This window comes from Hippichthys cyanospilos, chromosome 5 (assembly GCF_059441005.1).
Source record: "Hippichthys cyanospilos isolate Australia breed blue-spotted pipefish chromosome 5, RoL_Hcya_1.0, whole genome shotgun sequence".
In the NCBI taxonomy this organism is placed as follows: domain Eukaryota; kingdom Metazoa; phylum Chordata; class Actinopteri; order Syngnathiformes; family Syngnathidae; genus Hippichthys; species Hippichthys cyanospilos.
The window spans coordinates 8,365,510-8,388,898 of record NC_142373.1 but is presented as its reverse complement, the minus strand read 5'-3'; the positions used below and the strand labels follow the sequence as shown (position 1 = coordinate 8,388,898).

General features: G+C 45.1%; 2 protein-coding genes across 4 annotated transcripts; one reads left to right on the top strand and one right to left on the bottom strand.

Moving 5' to 3' along the window:
* The first annotated feature begins 147 nt into the window (after positions 1-147).
* uxs1 (UDP-glucuronate decarboxylase 1) lies at positions 148-22,650 on the top strand. 3 transcript variants are annotated; one of them, XR_015865604.1, is made up of 17 exons: positions 148-835; positions 2,138-2,165; positions 2,304-2,352; positions 3,421-3,464; positions 4,002-4,062; positions 4,314-4,494; positions 5,641-5,745; positions 6,641-6,700; positions 8,417-8,538; positions 11,121-11,240; positions 11,572-11,615; positions 13,125-13,185; positions 13,288-13,345; positions 14,261-14,364; positions 15,248-15,403; positions 18,332-18,576; positions 22,002-22,650. XR_015865604.1 is itself a non-coding variant. In XM_088414840.1 (16 exons), exons 1-15 carry the CDS (start codon positions 748-750, stop codon positions 15,377-15,379), a joined length of 1,257 nt encoding a protein of 418 aa, XP_088270966.1. In that variant the 5' UTR covers positions 148-747; the 3' UTR covers positions 15,380-15,403; positions 15,616-15,757. The 3 variants fall into 3 exon arrangements, 2 of the variants coding, with proteins under 2 accessions (XP_088270966.1, XP_088270965.1); XM_088414840.1 differs by lacking the exons at positions 18,332-18,576; positions 22,002-22,650 and adding an exon at positions 15,616-15,757; XM_088414839.1 differs by lacking the exons at positions 18,332-18,576; positions 22,002-22,650 and having other exon boundaries at positions 15,248-15,757.
* Positions 16,239-21,072, bottom strand: ecrg4a (ECRG4 augurin precursor a). Its single transcript, XM_088414844.1, has 4 exons — positions 20,804-21,072; positions 19,096-19,146; positions 18,402-18,550; positions 16,239-16,928 (listed from the first exon to the last, which is right to left on the bottom strand). Exons 1-4 carry the CDS (start codon positions 20,871-20,873, stop codon positions 16,779-16,781), a joined length of 420 nt encoding a protein of 139 aa, XP_088270970.1. The 5' UTR covers positions 20,874-21,072; the 3' UTR covers positions 16,239-16,778.
* Positions 22,651-23,389: the final 739 nt, after the last annotated feature.

Sequence of the window (23,389 nt, the reverse complement as noted above, 5' to 3'; positions counted from 1 at the left end):
GTGTTAAATCGAAGGGCTCGCGGAGCCTGAATTAACAGTCTAGTATATTATTGTACTCATTTTCAAAGATAGCATTGCGATGATCCCTCCCTACCACAGATGACGCTATTGTACCGTTAAGCCGATGGCGACTGACGTCGATCAAGAAAAACAGACACCACCAGTTTAGTACAGGAAGTTGTCAGGCTAACATCAATTCGAATAAGCTTATAACGCGTCACCTTTATACATTTTTTAGAGATGACAACTCGTTTAACGCCAAGACAGCGTTAACGCTGTCGTTTGCGTTTGTTTAGCCGTTGTTTAGCTTGAGCGCTGCTCAGTGGCTAACCGGTTGCTAACTCCTAGCCGCTGTGTGTACAATTTGCTCCTCTTTGGCGTCGACGCTTCCAAATGATAGCGGAAGGTCTACTCGTCAGTGTTTGAATTCTCCGGTTAAGATGGCTCGTAGCGCAGCCGGGCAGCAAATGTCGTAATAATGACAGCGAACAGTGTGCTAGTCTCCTCCTCGAGCACATAATGTTGCCTCTGTGTGTGACTCGGTTAGCCACGTAAACTGCCCCGACCCGTGTTGACGTTGCAACAGCTACTAGCTAGCCAATAGCCAGTCAACCGCAGCGTGAAGATCATTTCAAAGTTCAAACCATCACAAGACTTAAAAGCCACCGACGTAATAAGGCACTGGATGTACTAAAGTCAAAATGCTCTAGATGGACCGAACTTGAGCCTGGTTGCATGTAGCGGAGGATGAAGCGAGTCACCTGGCTGATGTCAGCAAGAAACGGAAGAATGATAAAAATACTTTTTGCCCTCGCCTTGGTCGCCTACATTGCCTGTGAGTAAAGCTTTTGCCTGTCGTTTGCCTCGCGAAGCCCCTTTAAATTGGAAGGTGCCATAGCTTTGCATCGTTTTGGGTTCCGTGTCAGCTTATCAGATGGCCGGCATGTCAATCGGATCCACGTTTGGCACCACTCGATCTATCAGGTTGATCCAAATGCACCTAATGAAGCGTCTGAAGAACGATTATGTCCGTCCATCCATTTTCTATAGCCGCGGCGCTTATCCTCACGGGGGTCGCTGGCTTGCCAGTGCCTATCCCAGCTGTCTTCTAGCAGCAGGCGGGGGACACTCTGGGCCAGGGGTGTCAAACATGTTTTAATCGTGAGCCAAATTGTACTTGTGAGTTCCGTCAGAGAGCCGTTATGGCTGTGAAGTCAAATTTGAAGCGTCGTCACACATTTACCTCATTTTTTTTTTTTAACAAAAAATGCTTGTTTCCTAAAACATACTTTTTGAAGTTGAAGTGAACTTGCAAAGTTGCTATTTTAGTCAAACTTGAAACTTGAAGTCATTGTCTTTTTGCGAGCCGCATATAATGATGTGGAGAGCCGGATTTGGCCCCCTTGCCTTGAGTTTGACACCTGTGCTTTGGGATAAAAGATTTGCGAACATCATAGTCCGCACAGTCAGGGGCTGAATGCAAGCTCCGATGGCGCTTTCATCCCAATGTAGAAGAACTCTTGCTTTGGACATTTGTCAGTGCTTCTTATACAGAATGCTGAAAACTTTGAACACAGCCCTCGTATAATAGTTAGAAAACTCGTTTTCTTTTTTTATTTCATCAAAACTTTTTTTCTTAATTGGACAGTATCCAGTACACACTGTACTTTGTTGTGTCTTACACACACACACACGCACACACACAGCATCGCTCAAACTCATACATGAATGGCCTCACCGAGAAGTGCGCGCTTGCCCCCGCTCCCAATCGGCCGTCTAAGCGGTCATTTTTTTTCCACACCGGACCGTCCTTTCTTGGTCGACTGTAATCCAGCCACTTAACTGCACCGCTACTGTGCTGTTCAAGACCTGTGTAATAGGTTAAACCCTTATCGCGCAGCCGTCTTAACATGGCGCGCTGCTTCGTTTGCCGGCATCCCTTTTCGGTTTTGCGACCGGTGCTTCGGTGCACATTATGCATTCTTACCTACAAGCGGCGATGCCTAACCCCCCGTCACCGTCAAAATCCCGTCGAGCCGTCCCGTAGCATCCCCCCGTCGCAACCATCACGACCGCCGCCGACACCGGATGGATCGATGCGGGTTGCTTCCTCTCAAACATTCAATCTCTCTTTCAGCTGTCTGGGGAACATATACGAAAACGAGGTAAAGCTTTCAATTAAGATTTCCTTTAACATTCAGCCACTTGATTTCCCTTACCCTCTGCTTGTGATTATGACTGCCATTAACCTACTGCGGCTAAGTCACTTGTCTCCCTCTGCTTGATGTCTTTCCACTTTGTAGCTTATTACAAGAACAGGGGGAGATGAAGATTGATCAGAAGATTGATGAAGTGAGTTTCTCTGACATTTATCTTTGCTTCCACCCACCTCATCGTTTGCTGTAACCCAAAAAGAGCATCAAACTTTGCACTGTGTGTTTACTTCCCTTTCGTATGAACCTATCGTTTGCCATTTGATATCAGCATGTTTATTTATCTGCCACACACATCCTAATTACTTTCTGCATGGCTTATCACATGGTGCAGGTGCTTCCATTTTCTCTTTATAGATTTAAAGCGTTGTAGGTTAATGTATGATCCAAGTTTATCTGGCGGTCTGCCATTCTAATATCCCGCTGCTTTGTAATCAATCCGAGCGTCGGTAGTCTTGCTAAAAATGACACTTCTACGTAATGGTCCTGATAAGCGCGGTCAAATTGTTTGTTGGCGAGCAAAGCCATGCTGTGCTGCCCCGGTGGGATTTCAGAAGGGGAAATATCGTTGCTGTCGGGCAGAAACCGCCATACTGTCGAAATGACAACTTGACGGCTTAAGTTTCCAGACACCGCTCTGTTCATTGCTGTACCTCACGTCGCTGTCGTTTGACCTACTCGCGTCCATACAACGCTACCAAATGAATGCATTGGCTTGCTAATTGAATATGCTCAAATTCTTTCTAATTTATTACGCCGGCATTGATTGAGAATGCCAGCGGCAGCCGTGCTCTTTGTGAGGAAATAGGGCGGTGTCGCCTAGACATTTTTTGTGATGAAATAGGGCAGTGTCGCCCCGACATTTGTGAAGGCGCCGTTAATGCAGAAAAGTACGTGCAGGTTTTGGCGCGATATATGCCGCCATCCAAGCAATGGCTTTTTCATGGATGCCCCGCCTCTTTTCAACGAGACAATGCCAAACCGTGCTCTGCTCGTCTTACCGCAGCAGAGCTCCGTCGTAAAAGAGCGCGAGCCCGGACGTATGTGAAGTGTAAAAAATGACTAGACAAGGCAGACTGTGGACTGTTTTAAAGCTTTACATTAAGCGTATTCTGGATCATTTTGGTAGTGTTCATTTTTGTATGTTTTATGTCAGAAACATGACCGTGATTACATAAATTCATTGCCCTTGTCATTTCATTTAAAGGCCGTGGCTCCACTCCGTGAGCAGATTCGTGATTTGGAACAGAGGTTTGTGATGTTTTTATTTTTTGGATTTTGTCACCTTTTGCACATACAGTCCAGTAGGACCTCCAAATGTCTGCCCGCCCGCCCGCCCGCCTGCCCGTCTGTGTGTGACTATAGATACACTTAGGGGAGTAGACACTACATGACAGTGTGACCGCCTTCCTCAGCCACATTGGTTTTTTCTTTGGTTTTCCTCAATTTTCAGTATTTCTCAGAACAACTTTGACATTTTGACTGTAGAAGCACAAACTATCAGAATTTGAACGTAAGTCCCCTAATCACATGAAAAAGCTCCCTTGCGTCGCCCACATTCATTCAGGAAACAAATGGTTTTTATGCAAGAGACTTTGGAGGACGCCGTTTGTTCCAGTGCCGCAGGGACACGCTTTCATTGTCGTGCGTGTTGTCAGAGCCGAGTGCGTCGCGGGCTCTCCTTTCACAGAGTATTTATCGCAGGGTTTTTATTTTGGTTTGACGGGCTTACTGTTCACCCCTCGCAGATGTTCAGGATAATAAGGATTTTTCTCTTCTCTTTTCCAGTTTTTCTCAAAAATACCCACCTGTGAAATTTCTGTCGGAGAAGGATCGGAAGAGGATTCTGGTATGTAAAACAAACAGAAAATGTGCAGTCGCACTCACAGTTGGGCTTCAATATGCTGTCGCTTTTATAATATGTGTATTTTGGGGCATCGTGATGTTTTTGCTATGGCTTATCTTTAGAAAAGTAACCCAGCTGGGTAGACAAACGCTTTTGTGCTTTTTTGTTTTTTCGGAGCCTTGTCACATTTCTGTCGGTCACTTTGTATTATGTCCTACTTTTTGATGTATATTAAAAATGTATTACTTTTCTAGATTACTGGCGGTGCAGGTTTTGTGGGTTCTCACCTTGCTGACAAGCTGATGATGGATGGCCACGAAGTGACTGTGGTGGACAACTTTTTCACCGGGAGGAAAAGGAACGTGGAGCACTGGCTTGGCCATGAAAACTTTGAGCTCATCAATCATGACGTGGTGGAACCACTGTATATTGAGGGTGAGGGAATGACAAAAAGTAATTGATTTTTTTTCTGCCCCACACTTTGCACCTCGGGAGGGATCAGAATTGAACCATCCAGGCCAGAGCGAGCAAACGATTAGCGCAGACAATCTGACAAAAGTAATTTAGGCCACTGAAATCATCCTGTTTAACTGTTTCATTACCCTGTACTCAAAATTCGGCCTGGGGATTTTTGCCTAGGTTCCAAACGTGAGTACAGTACAGTACAGCACTTGCTTTCGTTTCTTTTTGCAAAACCTGCCTGCCGTCAAATGGTTTGCTGACATGGCCCATCTAAAACACGGCATGAGTGTGCACCTTACAGAAGGATGACACCAAAACATGTCATCTTAACTTGAGGGTCACAACCTGAGTCATTAAAGCAGATTGAAGTTAAATTGCTTAACTGCTGTTTAGGATCTGATTAAGATTTTTTTTTTTTTTCCTCAGCAGGTGACTTTGTTTATTCCAGATCAGACGAACTAAACCAAAGGGGAAACAAATGACAATTAAAATAACCAATACATTTTGGAGACGTCTCAGTGGAATTCAAATTTTGATCTCGCTTTGGATATACATATAGGGTTATACATCTATCTCACTAATACATTTGAGTAAATATTATTCTTTGTGTTAAAATTCCCCTGCAGCGCGGAAGCGAGAACTTTTTATTGAAAAAAAAAACTGCCGTTGTATTTCAAGCAGTTTAATGACCCTGCGGTGGTCCTTAAAGTTCCATGTTTATGTTGTGCAACTTTGGAGAAAGACAAAAGTAGTGGGATGTCTCTCGAGCAATGTTGATGGTAAAGTTATTTCCCTTGACAAGACCAAAACCCCAGCATCATAATTGGAATAATATCTAAAGCCCCCTCAGACCCACATATTTTAATGAGCAATTTATTCAGCTAAAACAAGCCATACTATACATAAAAACCTGCTGTAGAACTAGAAATGGGTCCATCCATCCATTTTCTAGAACCGCTTGTCCTCACAAGGATCACAGGATCCAAAGTGCAATTGTACGAAAACCACAGTCGTACCGTACCCTGTATCAAAAGCGGATTCTCTTACAGTGAAAGAGTAACTTGGAACAATTTCCAGGTAGTCCACCACTAAGCAGCGCTTGCTTCTCTCTTTTGGCAGTGGATCAGATCTACCACTTGGCCTCTCCAGCCTCTCCCCCCAATTACATGTATAACCCAATCAAAACCCTCAAGACCAACACCATCGGCACTCTCAACATGCTTGGTGAGTAGAATTGTGGCGCAGTGGTTTTTGCATCCATTTTGTGGGGGGTTATCAAATGGAGAAAAAGTAAAACCACGCATGGTCGCGCATTGGGGAATGTTCTAGCTCAGAGGTCCCCAACCGCCGTTCCGCGGCCCGGTACCGGTCATTGCATCAATTGTACTAAATAATGATGTTTTGGAGCTGATTTTATTTATCCTTTAACAATTACAGATCTGTGCTTTATTTGGCTTTATCCTTGTTTTTTTTTTTTGGCGCTGCCGCTGTTGGTATTAACATTTTGTGTTACATTTTGTCGTGAGGAAGGAAGGTGTGGCTTCAGTTAAGAGCTGTCGTCTGTCTCTATGAAATGTGGCCCACGACTTTCTTTAAGTTGTACTTTATTTGTAAGAATGTTGTCATTTATGTTAATATGGCCTAAACGAGTGTGTTGATCCAACAACTTGTGAATGTGGATAAGGTGCTCCCTAATGTTAGTTGTTATCTTCAGCATATTATATAGTGCTGACTTGTATGCCTTTCGCTCATGGGCGTTTTCGTTTGCGCCAGGTATTTTCCTTTGGCAAATGTTAGCATGTGCAAAGGTTTTGCATTGATAAGAACTCATTTGCATGTAATTAACTTTTTGTATTGAAATGATTAGCATTTGTAATTCAGTTCTATGATTGATTTCATCAATGTAATTTGTGTGCATTTTTCAAGATATGTAATTCTTGCCTGTGGGACTTACCTGAGTTACTGAGTTATAGTAACTCTAGTAACCGAGCACCGTATGGCGCGCCGTCCACACAAAAAACATTGGCGATAAAATGGTTGGTTACCCCTGTTCTAGCTGATCGTGCAGCCTCGCTTGAAGTTTGGCCCTCTGGCCCACAAACACTGTTCTCTCCCCCAGGTTTGGCCAAACGAGTGGGCGCCAGGCTTCTTTTGGCTTCTACGTCGGAGGTTTACGGAGGTAAAAATGTTTACACTTTCTACTTCACTTTTATGAAGTACTCATAATCAAATGAATTACAACACATAAAACTATCATTATTAGAATAACTAGCTCTTTTAGGAGTCCAAATGTGTAATCTGATGAGGGAGCGTGTTCCAAATGGAGAGGCTGAATGCCCGAAAGCTCATAGGCCCGCGGTGATGAAACGAGGCCTGGGGAGGTGAATTTGATGGATGAGGAAGCCCTGAGAGATTTGATGGGGGTGTTGATATGGAGGAGGTTAGTGAGATAATGTATGACAAGCTTTTTATGGATTGGAATGAGTTGGGAAGCATGTTTAATGCAGTTGTGAAACGGGATAGTTGTTGAAGTTGCTCCAGAGCAGGCGTGATCTCAGTTTTAGTGGCCAGCAAGTCCCTGAGATGGCTAAAACAAGGTAGCTTTTATTGTAAAAATCGCATTGCACAAACGCATTATTAATCGGACGAGTGGGATCGCATATAAGCTATTACTGTAAAGAAGATTTTTGATACGGCCCCCCAAGCTATTGTGAAACGCAAAGCTGTGAATCATATGTAAGCGCCTAGAAGTACAGTACATTTTTTGCAGAAGTAAGGCTGCAACTACATTTTACCGACGAGCAACGACTTTGAACAGTAAATACGTATTTAGAGATAAAATAATAGAAACGGCGAGCGGCCGCAGTAATCACAACGCCATTATAGAGTTGCAGTGTTCTGTTGAAAGAGGTGAGGAGGAAAACAGTCTGGTGGGTTGAATAATTTCCTAGCATGGCAGCATTCTCCCTTTTGTGGATGAATGTGTGGGTGAATGTGAGGATTTGATGAAGCGCTTTGGGTACTGTATGGTGCAGATGAAGTGCTTTATAAGTGTTTCATTTTGTTTTTTACCTTAAGAGACCAGACCCTCGCGTTTTTGTTTTTTTGTTTTCATACATATAAAGAGGCATTCCAGTTGATGTTCTTTAGCTTTGAGTGTGTGGGGTTCAGTTGTTTACCAAAAAGTGGTTAAACGATCAGTCTAGAGTTTTTCAGGGAGCAAGGGTATCGAGAAAATGAAGTCCATTATAATAGCAGGAGAGCAGTTCATCGGAGCTGCATGAATTGTTAATGCTTAGACTTGCAACGCAGAAGCGATAACGCTTAAATTAGCATCCTACAATAGGACAGTATGAAAGTGCGAATCGCACATCGCTACATAGGCGTTACTGTAGGACCTTTTAAAAAAGTTTCGTCGTTCAATTTTTCCCCTCCAATGAAAAGCCGAACAGATTAGTTGGTGTAAACCTGTAGATGCTCACTGAGCTGCAGTAGGAGCACAACGTTTTTGCGCCTCTTTAGGGGTTTACCGCATTTCTCAAGCGTACAAGTGGACCTCGATTATGAGTCAACCTCCCTCAGGTTTATAAAACATAAGTCGACCCCTCACTTTGCTGGCCACATAGGTCATGGGTTTCCAATTAAAACACATGGTGTGTGTTGTTAAAATAATGACATTATGCTACTTTCTAAATCATTTATCGAGTAACATACTGCTGCGGACTAGACTGTGGCGCAAATACTCAAACTAATGTTGCAAAAAATCTGGTGATTTGAAGTTTCAGTGCTTGAATTTTTTGATGCGGCCGAATGTTCATTTGTCCGAAAGCCCTAAAAGTCGTCATCCATATTTTATCAGCTTGACATGTATGCGACTGATATGTTTTTCCTCCAGACCCCGAGGTACACCCCCAAAATGAAGAGTATTGGGGCCACGTGAACCCCATCGGTCCACGAGCATGCTACGATGAAGGAAAACGCGTTGCAGAGACCATGTGCTACGCCTACATGAAGCAGGTATCGGCCTTACGCTCAATTATCCAAGAGAGTAAATGCTCATCTTTTTTTGGCCTGCATCTCCCAAGTCATGACATATTTTACAAATAGATTTCAAAAGAAGCAAACAAAAAGATGGAAATATAAATAGGCCTATGGCAACGAAAGCTTTCATTGCATTGCGGCATTTTCATGGCAAATGCCGGATGGGCACTCTGTTTGGGGAAAGAAAGACAGATAAAATGCACACCGCGTCTCACAAAAAGAGTAAGCGCCAAAGATGACATTTTTTAAGAGTCCGCGCATTCAATCCCCTGTATGGTTAGCTTTAGGCTAAAGGAGGGTCGACAAAGAGTTACGGTGATAGGGGAACAGGGAACTTGTTTTGAAGCACGCCACGTTGGAGAGTTGGATTTAGTTGGAAAACCACAAGAATTGTAATCTTGCAGAAAACGTGATTTCATATTAGAAGTGATTCAATAGATGTTTACTTTCTCAGCCATTAGTTAACCTGTACTGTTTGAAATGATTGATTTTGTTCCATCGGGCGGGGGCGGACTGATAAGAGAGCCTGGAGCGCTGCCCTCGGGAAATAATGAAGCCCGCAAGAGTAGCGCAACTGCACATTCATGCCCGTTTTCTTTGATGACTAATTGCATTTCACTATTATGCCTCGGAATGACTGGACAATTTAGTTGTAATTCTTACAAACTGTTACATGGCATTAGTTGGTCACAAATGTATTGTTGATTTGGAGATTATTTTTAGGGTTTTAGTGTTTACGGTTTAAACAAGTAAGAAGGGCACAAATTGGTCCAGTGAGAAATGTTTTCTGCAAGAATTTTCTCCTCTGATTGGATTTGATTGATGCCAGCCTTTAATGGTGCGTTGTGATTAACATCTGTTGCCTTTGCTTTAGGCAAGTGATATTTATTTATCGCCCCAGCCTCTGCTCCTTATTGAGCTGCTATTTATTTTTTCTTCTGACACTCATTGGGATCATTCTTGGAAACGTCATGCTTTCAATAATCAACTGTCAGTCACCGGCGCGCCGGGACCAGACTATCGCGTCGTCCATCTATTGCCCAGTCACGTAATCAAACATGTGGGGGCTATAGTTATGAAATGGATAGCATGAAAAAACATGTCATCAGAAGGACATGTAAAGCTTGAGTATCATAAGGGTATGATGACTATAAACCAAAAGACAAGCGTCTTACAGATGCTGTCACACCTTTTTTGTTTTATCGTGACATAAACTCGCAAAGTGGTTGGTGAGAACAAAGTTGATTGATTATTTGATATTCGTGCACAAATGTTCAGTGAATATGTAATGTTTCCTTCTTTTTTTCAAATGTTTTTTCATAAATGATCTTCTCTTCCATATTCTCGGCATCCAGAGGTTTGATTTCCCACTGTGTGCAGGGCCTTGATGTCTTGAGTGTTGTCCCCTGAGTGTGAACATTAAATGAGATGTGAATTCTATATCGATAGCAATTTGGACATTTGTGACACTTTGAATGAATGTAAAATATGCAGTGTGTTATGTCGCATAATGAGCTAGATTTCGAAAAGAAAGTTCAGGGTTCCTGCGTTTGTTTTATTGTTCTTACCTCTCGATGGCTTTCACGACTCAGGACAGAACACCTTTTGTTGGTGGTTACCCTTTCTTCAAGCGGGTGTCGGTTGGTTCTGCAAGATGAGCTCATCTGTCGTATTTTAGATCGTTTGCGTAAACAGAAGATAGTGCTCGTGTGCGGCTTTGGGTTTTACCTGTGAAAACTGCATTTTCCGCCGTTGAAATCAATGGCTGGATTGATGTACTGTAGGGGTTCTCAAACCTTTGGAGTCAGGGACCCCTTTTGGAAAGCAAAGGCCATAGACCCCACGTAGAGAACCACTGATGTACTGTAGTACTACATCAGATAGTACTATATGAGAAGGAGTGATAATCCAGGTGTAGCCATGTCCAGCTTCTAGTGAAGCATCTCATTAATTGTGCGTGAAAGAATTTACGCTAAGCAGATGTTCATATTAAAACTCATCTCACACTCAAATCACACTTTGTAAGCTGTACGTGCTTGCGTACTACTGACTGTGCTCTCGTCAGTGTATGGATGCACACATTCACAGAAGTTCCACCCTACTCAACTCCTATGACCTTTTTAACACCCTGTCCCCATTGTGTCTTCTCTGCGCTGAATACATTTGGTTACCTGTCCGCAAATTCACCATTAAGCAGAGAGCATTCTGCATAATTTTCATGTTTTTATTCATGTTGCTCAGCCTCCAACGTCTCCGTATCGCACCTGAGAGAGAGCGTTGATACATTATGTCCACCTGCGAAGGCCAAGGATTTTGAACGACGCCCGCCCGCGCTCTGGTTTTGTTGACTGCGTGTGCATAATGTTGTCTGTCCTCAGTAACAAATGACACTTCTGGAATTCATAGTTAACATTTATCGGTGTGAGGCTCTCGTTTAATTGAAAATCGCTGAAACGACGTTGTCTGCAATATCGGTCGGTATGCGGTAAGGTGCGGAGAAAAGGGGAAAAACCTTGCATGCCCTTTCAAGTGATTTACTCCATGTTCTTTGCTTTCAGGAAGGCGTGGAAGTGAGAGTGGCGAGAATTTTCAACACATTTGGCTCCCGAATGCACATGAATGACGGGCGAGTTGTCAGTAACTTCATCCTGCAGGCTCTCCAGGGAGAAGCACTCACAGTAAGAGCCCCCGCCCCACCCCCCACCCCCCACCCCCCACCACCTTCAATGTTTCTGCATCCTTTCCCCATGATTTCTGAAATACAGTATTACATGTACGCCATACGTAACGAGACACGCAGCTTCCAAAAAGTAACTTTTGTCTCATCGGTCCTCTTTGAAACAGGAGCAGTAGCTGTAAACGTTGTTGTTATGCTATTTAAATGAATGTAAAGTGCAATTACAGCGGGGAACCTGATCAAGGAAAAAGTAATCAACTGATATATGCATTTCATGGTGTGTCATGACAACCATAGTGCGCACCATGTTAATGAATCTATTGTTGTGCTAGGTTTATGGCACCGGTTCTCAAACAAGAGCTTTCCAGTATGTAAGGTAAGCGTCTTGAGTTAAATCCTGTTTGGTATGCCTCCTGCGATGAGCGTTAATGCTTGTATATTGTTTTTTTAAAAGCCACTAAATAGGCCTACGCCACTATTTGACATGACCAATTACGATGGACTCCGTTAACACCCATACCCATGACGTTTTTATTAGTCTTCATTAAATGTTGTGGCGTTCTAGCATTTAGCTGGCTCCAATTTCCATTTGTGTTAAGTAAATGAAAGGTGCGCAGGCTTTTGACAGCGTTTCCTTTTGAGTAATCGCATCATTTGATCAGTCTGCCGAGCGGTGATCAGAGAGGCGAGAGTATTTGAAGCTTTGATGTCTCGCGTGGCTTTGCAGAAAGGAACTAATTCAAGTAGACCCATTTACGTCAGTGTTCAAATTGGGAGGGGGGCCCCCCAATGGACCAAGCTTTGAGAATATAAGGTTCCGATGGAAGAACAGGTGAAATCGTGAAAAGTGACTTTTCGGCGTGTTGCTGCAAAGCCTAACGAAGCAAAACAAAGGGAGGTTTGCAAAATGTTGCTTGCTTTCAAAATGGTCCCGTTTGGGAGACTTTCGTTTTGACTGGCTTTGTTTTCCTTGATCCGTGCTTGTTTTGAGCCATCTTTACACGCGGCCCAATAGATGGAAACATACAGTACTTTGGTGCGGGAACCCCAAGGGCAAACATTCCCAAAGGTCCCAAGTATTCATTGGCATCTCCTCCACCCCTGCTCACACACTCCACTTCGCCCCACCCCGCTCTTAAATGCCAATCGCCACCTTCGTGGACCACCCTCCTACCCACTAACTATGTCCAAGCAAAACTGTACGACAAAAAAGGTACACGCAAAATTGCTCCAATTTGAAAGCAGTCCTACAAATGGCCCAAAGTCCCATTCTTTTCAGAGTTGGTGAGAAGAATGTTTTTAAGTTTGTGAGAGAAGATGGCGTATCTAGGCAAAGAGTCGACAAGCCGGAAAAGAAAGGGCGAAACTAAGCAGAGCTAGCAAGCGGTACGTACGTTTGCAAAGAGGCAAAGCAACAGATCATCTGAAAGGGCCCAGTGTTGGGACATCTATTTTCGGCCACACGCGTGAAAACATCCTTTGGGTTTTTCCACAGGCCTGCGGGAAAATCAAAAATCATCAGCGCTACGGATAACCTTTGCGTGGAGCACGCCTGCTTTCTACTGTATAATGCTTTATTTTTGGATATTTGCCCCAGATCACCTTCAGTGTTCTAGCCTGTGTCCTAATGAGAAGCACGGATAGAAAAAGCGGGTCAGCATATAGGGCAGCAAGGGGATGCTGACTCCACAGTGTCTTTCCCGACCTTTGCGCAACTTCATTCATCATGAACTTTAATGGGGAAAAGCGCTAATGAAACAAATGCAGACGTTTCTGTTACTTTAATGAAGCAAAGCAAATTTCCCACCAAGCAAGGCCCCGCTATAGAATGAATGAGAACGGAGCCCTTTGTAATTCAATTTGCGTGTGTGATGTGAACTTGCAGTGACCTGGTTAACGGCCTGGTCTTGTTGATGAACAGTAATATCAGCAGTCCGGTCAATCTGGTGAGTTCCTCTTCTTGCCTTTGACGGTAAACCCCGACTTCCGTTTCCGTCGTCACCGGCCCAAACTCCCCAACCCCGACCTGAAATGTTTTCCGTCTGCAGGGGAACCCAGAGGAGCATACCATACTGGAGTTCGCGCAGCTCATCAAAGGGCTCGTCGGTAAGTCCGGGCAATTGTGCTTGCTATCTCGGTGCCGGTCCGCAAAAAGCCCCCGCTTATCTTAATGCCGTTCGTCTTTTCTTCGCCCTACCGTCTTGCGCTCCCGTCTTTAAACTTCCTCACCCATACTTTTGGCCTTAGTTTTTCGGGATCTTATATTGGGGGGATTACGGTAGCCATAAATTGACGTGAGGAGCCGTCCGAAAGGAGACTTTGCCAAATGGCACAGCGTGGAAGCGTCGTTATCCTCGACCTCTAACGGCTTGTGATGATTGATGTCAGCGCGTGTTGGAGTTGCCCTTTTTGACTGCCGACCGCCGTCGTCCTAACGTGACGTACGGTGTCTCCAAGTGGAGAACTGGAGCCCCCGGGCCAGCTGCTTCGCATGGGAGAAATGCGCTTTGTTGCCCTCCCCCCCTCTCCACTTCAGAGGTCCGACCGACCGTCAGACGTATTGAGCTCCGGATGGCCCGCCATCTGTTCTGTAGGCCCACATTCAAATACAAGTAGCCGTCACCTCTCAAGTGGCTCCTTTCCATTACGCTAAAGCTGTCGTTTGGATGCTTGTTCACGGAACCGACGCGGCAGCCGTGTTTGACCCTTACAATTTTTAAATCTATGGCTTTTAAAGTCACGGGGAGAAAAAAAAAATAGCAACATGCACTGCGGGAAGATTGGCAGTCGATGCCATCCGGTACTCTTAGTTTTGCTCTTGTACACGCAAACCGTTTTCATCCTGATTTGTACTTTACTGGTAGGCACTGGAAAAAATAAATCCTGAAGCCCAGTCGGTATTCTGCACCGCTTGCGCGCTGTCAAGAACAAGGTTTTAAAATGCTAATATATGTTTTTGCACACATGGTAGTTTATTTATTTATTTGCAGTCATCTCACGCCCGCTTGTCCGTTTCTGCAGTGAGCAAAAGTGAGATCCAGTTCCTTCCCGAGGCTCAGGATGACCCACAGAGGCGGAGGCCCGACATCCAAAAAGCCAAGACCATGCTGGGATGGGAACCGGTGGTACGAAGCGCCGCAAACGCGATACGTCGATCCCTTGCTACTTTGCGCCTCGCCTATGGAGCGCGCCAGACGGACTGGCGCGCTCCTCGGACGTCCAACTCGTGCAGTACGCGTATTCAAATGTGGCATTATTCAACCCTATACAGTAACCGTACTGCTATCCCTTTGCATCCCTTGGCTGTGGACCGTCGTGTATACGGAGAGCCGCCCAGAAAACTTGCACTGGGAGCAGTTTGGTGGAACAAGCCGGTTCTTTATTTGGCCACACACCTTTAGATGTTTTTTTGTATTAGCGGCGTTCAGAAGTCCAAGTAGAGTGAAGCCCGTAGCTGAGCAAACATGATAAGAAGCAGAATTTACTCTTGAAATTGCAATTTATTACTAAAGGAAGAAATTGCTGCGCTGTTCTCCCTTGGCGTGGCCCACACAGTGTGCGTGCGTGAGAGTCTCATGAGGGAGACCGCGTCGCTTTTCTGTCGTTGGGCTCAGCTCACGGGCACGCCTACAGGACAAGTGACCACAAACTAGATGGCTACAGTGTCTGCGCACTTAGGAACTTCACCTTCATGAACATTGTTTTGCCCACAGGGAAAAGTCATGTATTTTGTGAGTGCTCCTGCAACTCTCCACACTTTGGCGTTTATTGATTTTCGAGGTTGGCTCCGCACGACATTACTCCGTCAGTTTCCGTTCATTTGCATCGAATCAACGTTTTGTATTGAAAGGAATATCATTTGTAATTCAGTTCTACGTAGGATTGACATTTGGGATTGATTTTAAAAGTGCACATAACAACGAATGCGTTTTGGGTGTTTGATTTGAAAGCATACGTAACAATGGCACGTAAGCTGCGGCGACTGACTGGTGGCTGTTTTGCGCACAGGTGCCCCTGGAGGAGGGCCTGAAGAAAACCATCCAGTACTTCAGCAGGGAACTGGAGCACCAGGCCAACAACCAGTACATCCCCAAGCCCAAAGCGGCCCGAATGAAGAAAAGCCGAAGCCGACACGTTTAAGCCGCTTTTCGATGGCGTGCAGAGGTGCGTTCTGGGATACGCGCCGTGTCGCGAGAAGACTTTTGATTGTTGCCTTGATGAGGAGTTGCAAGTTGCACTGTGAACTTTTAGCTTGGACGAGCTCATTATTGAAAAACACAGCCTATAGCGTCATTGTTTGCAATTTGCCTCTTGTACATTTTGTGTGGAATTGTGCCCGGGTAGATAAAGCACTTGCTGTGCTCCCCCCCCAATAGATTTACGAAAGGGACAAGTCAATCTCTTGTCCCCTGCTGACTGTGACACTACTGTGACGTCGCGCTTTGCATTGTGTTTCAGGACTTGCATTATTTATATCAGGTGAGGACGCTTATTTTAATAAAATATTTACAACAAGAACGAGTGGCTCAAAAAGTTACTGACCTCTAAACTTTTTTTTTTTTATAAACACAAGGCAACACAAGGCGTTATGCCAAACCTTTTCACAGGCTGCTCGGAACATATTGGAGTGCAGAAATATAAACTCCAAATATGAACTTGCATGCTCAAAATAATCCTAAAAATATATATAATTGCTCTTTGCGGATTTTTTTTTTTTTATGATTCTTTACACGATATATTTTGATTACTACGCACTAATGTAATTCTAATATTTGTTACCACCGTTTTGGATGCATTTTTATCATTTAATATTCGTTAAAGTTAAGGGGGGCTTGGAACAGATAAGGTTATTTACATGTCAAAAGCGGCTGTACTTATGAAAGACTTATGTTACGAAATTGATTTCATAAGTAGAGGTACCACTGTATTTCTGATTATGAAATAATGGACAGACAGCAATAAACCACAGAACAAACTGGAGCTCAAATGATTTTTTTATTTATTTCGTCCAATGTTATCTAACCTGTGCAGGGAACTGAAAAAAGGGACTTTTTTTTTTTTTTTTTTTTTTTCCTGCGGATGGTGCACAGAAAGGTGGGGGACAGCTGCTTTGCATGTAAAAATGTAAAAAGTATCATTGCGCTTAACTCTTTCAGTGCCGCGGACAAGAATTCTCACCTTTAAAATACTCCGCCCCTTTTTTTTTTTTAAACGAAATATTAAGCCAGTCCTCAAATAGTGGGGCGGGCCTCCCTGGGCGTTCCCGAAGGGGACAAGGATGACCCCGGGGAAAAGGCTTTGTTTTTGCCTTGTCAAATGTAATTGCAATAAAATAAGGATTGACATCTTTTTTAAATTTCAGACATTGTGATGCATTTGGTTATTTTTTTCAGTTTTAGACTAAGCTGTAACCTAGCATAAACACTAAAAAGTAGCTAACAGTATTTGTTTGCCTTGAAAGATGAGTGAAAAGGTGCCGTCCCTCCAGCCGTCGGCACTGAAAGGGTTAAGGGCAGAAAGGCGGCGTGCACGCGAGCCACTAATAGTAGTCATAGTTGACGTTGGCGCCGTGTCGGTAGGAGTTTGGGTCACGCGGGCCAATGGGCGCGTTCTCGTCATAGTGATGCTGGCGTCCTTGGTCGTTGGAGCGTGCGTAGTCCATCCAGTAGGACAGGTCCGTCTCCAGCCTCTGGCCACAAAAAGGGAGGGGGGGGGCATCATAAAGTGACGTGAGAATAAAGTGGCCCGCAGAGACTCTGCGAGCGGGCAAAACACGCTTGGTGAAAAGGCCAACACCTTGACAGCGTTCACCTTTCAGGGATGTGGCGCCAAAGCTCCATCATGCAACAGGGAGATACTTGAGTATGGCTCCTTTGGACTTTGGTTTTTTTTTTATGTCTTTTTGGCAAAGCACCGCGTCGTCTCGTTCCCATAACGTTAAAATGGGTATATAGCATTTTTCATTGAAAAAAGAAATTGATCAAACCCACACCTAAGGATACATTTTTACGTCTGAATTTTCTGTCATTTCTACATGCAGGCAGTATTTTAATATTTGATGTACTTCACAGAGAGGAGAACGGAGCAAAACGTATCCCTTTTACCACATACAGTACAGTATGCGTGCGCTTGCTTAGCATGTAGCATTTACCCCTGCATTTAATTGGCCTAAAAAGTCATAAAAACCAGCCATCAGCCGTTATGAACTTCTAACCAGCGAGAGCGTGCGCAGCAAAATGTGAACGCCAAGTGTCAGCGCATTAGCATTTTAAGTGCTACCACCAAGAGAGCGAAAATGTCACCGAGCGCTCACGTGCGTTGGCAAATTGGCCCTTGCACGCAAGTCTGCGTTATGCTAATCACGGGCTCCGCTCCACGTTTTATGTCTGCCGTGAATTGTGCTTGCTTTTTTTTTTTTTTTTTTGCGTTTGTTTGGAAGAATCGTTTGAGCCTCAAGTAGGGAACATTCTAAAAATGGTGGTATACAACGTCAAAATAATTGCCTATAGTTTAGATACAGATTTTTGCTATGGCTCCCAATTTGCCAGCGAATAGTGAGTCAACTTATAATGATTTAAGCTATATATAAAGAATGTTAGTTTTCTTATACAAGCCGTTAAAAGTTTTCCTTAAGTTGCGTGAAATTGATCTTTTCTTGAGCTTTTTTTTTCCTCTGTTCAATATACATATTTTGTACGTAACGCACGAAATGAACTGAAAAGGGAATTCAAAAAAGAAGTATGAAACACAGATAATCCTTTGAAAGGAAATCAAAAGATGGGGTCGGACCACCCTTATCCAAGGAGTGCGGTGAAGTGCAAAGAAAACGAGAGGATGATTGGGCCTCATTTTGGATGCTGGGTGGCAGACATACATCAGAAACAAAATCACCAACTAACTGCCGAGCTGGCAACATCAATTTTGAGGGGAATAAAAGCTGACGGCGCGTGGCGGGTTGCCAATTGCTCCTGCCTCGCCCCTGTGGTCGCAAGCCAACTCGGAGCCCTTTTCGTCGCAAGGAGAGCTTAGAAAACGCGTGGGGATGGTTTAGGGTGCCAAATCATCATTGGCACATATCTCTTTGTCCGACAGCCGCTTCATCAGTCCCGCTGCAACGTATGCGACCGCTGCCAGGAAGCCGGCCGGACGGACGGACGCCCACCTGCTCGTCGTAGCCCATGTACATGAACTGCATGATCCACTGCTGCACGTCGGCTCTGCTGCGATCCCAAATGTTCCTCTTGCTTCGGCCGGGCCCGGCCAGAAACTGCCGAGCTTGGGAGGGGGACGCGGCCACCGGGGCCCCGCCGCCTGCCGCCGCACACAACAAGCGGCTCGTAAGTGCGCCGCATACCGCCGGGACTCGCCGCCTCGGTTCGGCCTCAGATTCCGCCGTTCTCGACGTGGGCCCGTATAAGACGCACCGACGCAACGGCAAAACACAACATGTCTTCATCCTCTCTCGTGTTCTCATCCGTAAACGACATCATCCTTGCGCGTAAACTTGAGCGTGTTTCCGATTTCCCGCATTGTGAGCGGTCAGTGACTGAATGCGCGGAATGACGGAGACATCCTAACGTCTCGTTTTTTGTAATATTGCCCTGTGTGAAGAAGGGCTCGGTCGCCGGTTGGGGCCGCTCGCTTCTTTTATTGAAAATACGCTGCTCTTAGCTGAGACGGGCACTGGCCGCTGACAGCCGACCGACGTCTGCCCTCCGGCAGCTGGAGGGCTCCAGTCTAGCTCGTCCCGTTATGCTCATGATTCTAAATAAGAATACGGCCGATATAAAAATGCGATCCATGCATCAAAAACCGATTCCTCTTATTTTGCCACGTGGTTGCGCCTTGATACCTACCATCTCTCTTTCTCAAGATCTTGAGCAGCTTCTTGCCATCGCCCGACACTTCTGTTGGCGTCCACAAAACAACAGCTGAGGTTAATAGGCCAACCCCAGTGGATTGCACCCCAAAGTCAAACAGATTTGATTCATTTTGCCTTTTTTGCCTCTGGAAATTATGCCAGATGGATGGATGGGTGGGTGGGTGGGTGGATGGATGGATGGATGGATGGATGGATGGATGGATGGATGGATGGATGGATAGATAGATAGATAGATAGATAGATAGATAGATAGATAGATAGATAGATAGATAGATAGATAGATAGATAGATAACTGCGCTGAGCACTCCCGAGTAGGGGGGAAAACGAGACTTTGGCCACGCCCCAAACAGAGGGCGTGGTTCAAGTCTGAAAAAAAATCCCTGCACATGAATCAACAAAAAGACACTGCAAGATGTCTCACACAACATGTAGATGACTGGGGGAGGGGCGGTAGAAGATGGGGGGCCATGACGTGACCCCGCCAGAAGCGCCCCCCCCCACCCCCATTTTGAGAAGCACTGCTACAGTTGAGCTAGCAAATAGCATTGGTGTGGCACAGTTCCAACTCTAAGCAAGATATGCGGCAATAAGAGCCATTGGACAACGAATAGCACTTTAGCACTTTGGTCGACGAAATCGCCGAGTTGTCAAACTTCCTGATTTGTGTTTGGATGACTGTATTAGAGTACCCCCTAGTGGTCAGTTGGAGTTTGGACTGGTTTGAGTTATGAGCGCGGTCACGTAACGCATCAGCAGCCCCCCCCCTCTCCCATCTGCGTCCCTCCCCCACTCCTCTTGCGTTGAAAAGCTACATGATTCCTCTTGAAGAGAGGCAATATTTCTTTGGAAAAGAAATCAAAGGTTGTTTTTTCTGGGGGGGTATACAGTAATTCCATGCATTGAATGTACAAACAAAGACTCTGCGAGGGAAGACTCACTTTTTCCACTCTTCTTTTTTTCTTTGTCCCCTGTGGCCTTTTTTTTTTTTTTGCCATCTGGAGAAGCCATCTTAACCACACTGATGGTTCAACGTCAAACTCTTGCGGGCTTAAATGATTAAGGTCTGCTTTCAAGAAAAGAAGAAAACATGCGGCTTCTGTTTTTAATTTGTGTCTGCTTTCGTTTAAGTCATGTATGATCGTTTTTTTGGAATATGTTAATCATAACTCTTTGTTTTTTTTTTCTTCACAAAAATATGTTGGAGTCCGGAAGTACAAAAATCTACTATATACGTTTTTATGAACACATTCAACGCCGGGGACGTTTTTAAGAATCCAGACATTCAATCCCAGAAATGTAAGCATTAAGTGGATACTTAAGTACATTAAGGCATGAATTTCCCGATAGTTACGTATTAACCTGACACTTAAGTGTGTGGGATTGAACGTCCAGCCTCTTTTAAAAAACGTGAAAATACGTCCCTGGCATTGAATGAGTTCAGAAAGAAACTTACTCCAAGATTTCTCGGCAACATGCGAAAGACGAGGAAAGGACGAGAAGGGCGGAAAGTTTGTGAGCTCGGGCTGACTGTTTTGGCTTCGCGCCATGCCGCGGATTCCTTCGAGGAGAATTTGAATTGCCTTCCTGACGGCTCGCGCGCTGGACAATTACGTCAACGTGAGCAAGCAAGTTTCCTCCGGCGTCTCCATAGCGTGTCGTAGAAATTCATATGGGGACTTACCCGCCAGAGCCAAGATTATCAGCAGCGCGGCGAAGGCCGCGAGCCTCCAAGTCAACATCTGGGATGCCATCTTTTGCCGCCCTCGCGCAACACGCAGAAAAAGTCTTGCAGCAAGCTGAGCCGACTGCAGCAAGCTGCGCTGAGCTGAGCTGAGCTGCGCTGAGCTGAGATGAGATGCGCTTTCGCCGCCGCGGGGGAGAGCGCGAGGGAAAGAATGCGGCTGTGGAAAGAAGACTGCAGCTGCAAGCCGCCGTCCGCGGGGCCGACTGCGGCAGAGGTCCCCAAGCGCCGGTCCGCGGCCCCCTGCCCTTCCCTGGGTCAACGTCACGTTTCCGAACCCGTTACCTTGATCCCTTAACACTTGATCCACTTGCGCCTTGTCGGGCTTGATCTTTGTTTCGGGCGCCGCCGCTGGCCGCTGTCGGTATTTCATTCGGTAATGAGGAAGGACGGCGCGGCTTGACTTGGTGGAACGCACTCACTCGTCTGCCTCTGAAATCGGCCTCAATTTCTCTGTGAGAATCTTGACATTTATGCCCCATATGCGCTCGTGACGGTGCATACCCTGCTAGCTAATGTTAGCGTGTTATATAGTGCTGCCTTGTATGCAGTTAGCTCGTCAGCGTTTGTCTTTGTGCCAGGTATTTCCCTTTGCTGCAGCACGCACATTGACGACAGCTCGTTTGCATCGAATTGACGTTTTGTATTGAAATGAATAGCGTTTGTAATCGTTTGGCATCAAAGGGAAAGCAGTGAAAAAAGATTTCACCCAATCCTTTGATCTTGACATCAAAGCGTTTCGCACACTCGGGAGCTGAAATTTCACCCAGTCCTTTGATGTTGACATCAAAAGATTCACATCAAAGGGAACGTGTGGAAAAATGATGCCAGGGAGCTGAAATTTCACCCAGTTCTTTGAGCTGCACATCAAAATATTTGACTTCAGCGGCAAATCAAACGATGAATTGAGTCGAGTCGCGAGTGCCGACTGCAACTTTTAAGTTGGGAGGTGGCGTACAGTCTCTGTAAGATTTAAACATGTGCTTGCAGAAGAAGCCAACACTAGCTTTTCATTTTCAACACCGCGATGTGCATTTTGCACGCGTGCCTCGCCGCAGAGACGTGTGTGCGCGTGTGCGTGCGTGCGTGTGTGTTGAATAGGCCCTCTGTGCTGTGCTGCGCTGTGCTTTGCGTGAAGGTAGGAGCGGAATGCAGGAAGCGGCCAGATGCTGGCTGGCAGACGTTCCTTCCCCCGGAGGACAGGCGCTCCGGTCAGCCAATGAGAGGAAGCTTTCCACGCATCGCTTCTCCTCGAACGCTTTCTTCGTTTGCCTTCGCAGCCGTGAAAACAAAACGGCTCGGTTAGGCGAGAGCCAGACGCTTCCTCGCGCGTTCTCCGGCGCCTCCCTGCGACGGCCCCGCGCCCGGGAAATCCGTTGGCGCCCGTTGTTAAAAAGTTTTCACACACTTTGCAATTGGTCTCAGATCACACATCGGCTGAAGTAAACGTTCCCCTTTTGATAGCTTTTACGTGTGTAAACTTTTTAATTATCGCCGCCCTTTTTGTAAATGCTCTCCGAATTGATCTCGCTGTTTGAATCAAAGTGCACAAATTGCATTTAAGCCTTTCAATGTTTCCGACGTCTCGATCCGGTAGAGAGCCAGGACATTCCTGCAATCAAAACTCAATACTGCCATCAAGTGGTATTCCGTGGACAATGCACTTTCCTTGGCCAAAACCTTTTATTATGAACGGTAAAATGTGACGTTTGGAGAGATGCAGTACGGTCTATGGTTCTTATGGAAATCGAGTTTGACGTTTACGACAATAAAGGCATTCCATTCGACGGTTGGTGGTTATTGTATTTTTTTTGTTGTTGTTAAATGTTTGAATCGGAGCTACTTTCAATCCTTCACTTCCTTTGTATAGAACAACGAGGACGAAGCCGGAAAATGAGTTAAGCGTATCAGTCTTGCGACCGCGAAGATCTTTTTTCTCGAATGTTTTACATTTGCATTGAAATGATGTCTTTTTAAATGTTCGGATGGGACAGTCGTGGCTAGAGTAGTTGTTTCACCTTCACACTTATGTTTTTCTTCACCTTTATTATTATTATTATTATTAGATCGTATTCCGACCGTTTTTCAGGTTCGTTTCAACTCCTTCCCAGTTCATCCAATTCATGCCATTCAAACTTCATATCATTCCACATATTCATGTTAGTGGGGGTCTATTTTTCAAGTTTCAACTTTTCATCGTTTTCCTACAATTTAAGTTTTTCTACCCTAAAAATGGCCTAATGTTAAATGAATGGAGTGGTTTTACTACTTCCTTTTAATGCTTTCACGGTTTCTTCCATTTCTGCGTCTCCGTGGCTCTGTGGTAGAGCGGTCGTATTCCCTCGTCAAGTTCGGGGGTTCGATCCCGGGTCGAGACTTTCCACACATTCCGTCTTGTTTTTTCCTTCATTTCTACTCCTTCCCAGTTCATCAAATTCATGCCGTTCAAACTTCATATCATTCCAAATGTTCACGTGAAGTGCTTTTGTATTTTCAAGTTTCAACTTTTCATGGTTTTCCTACAAT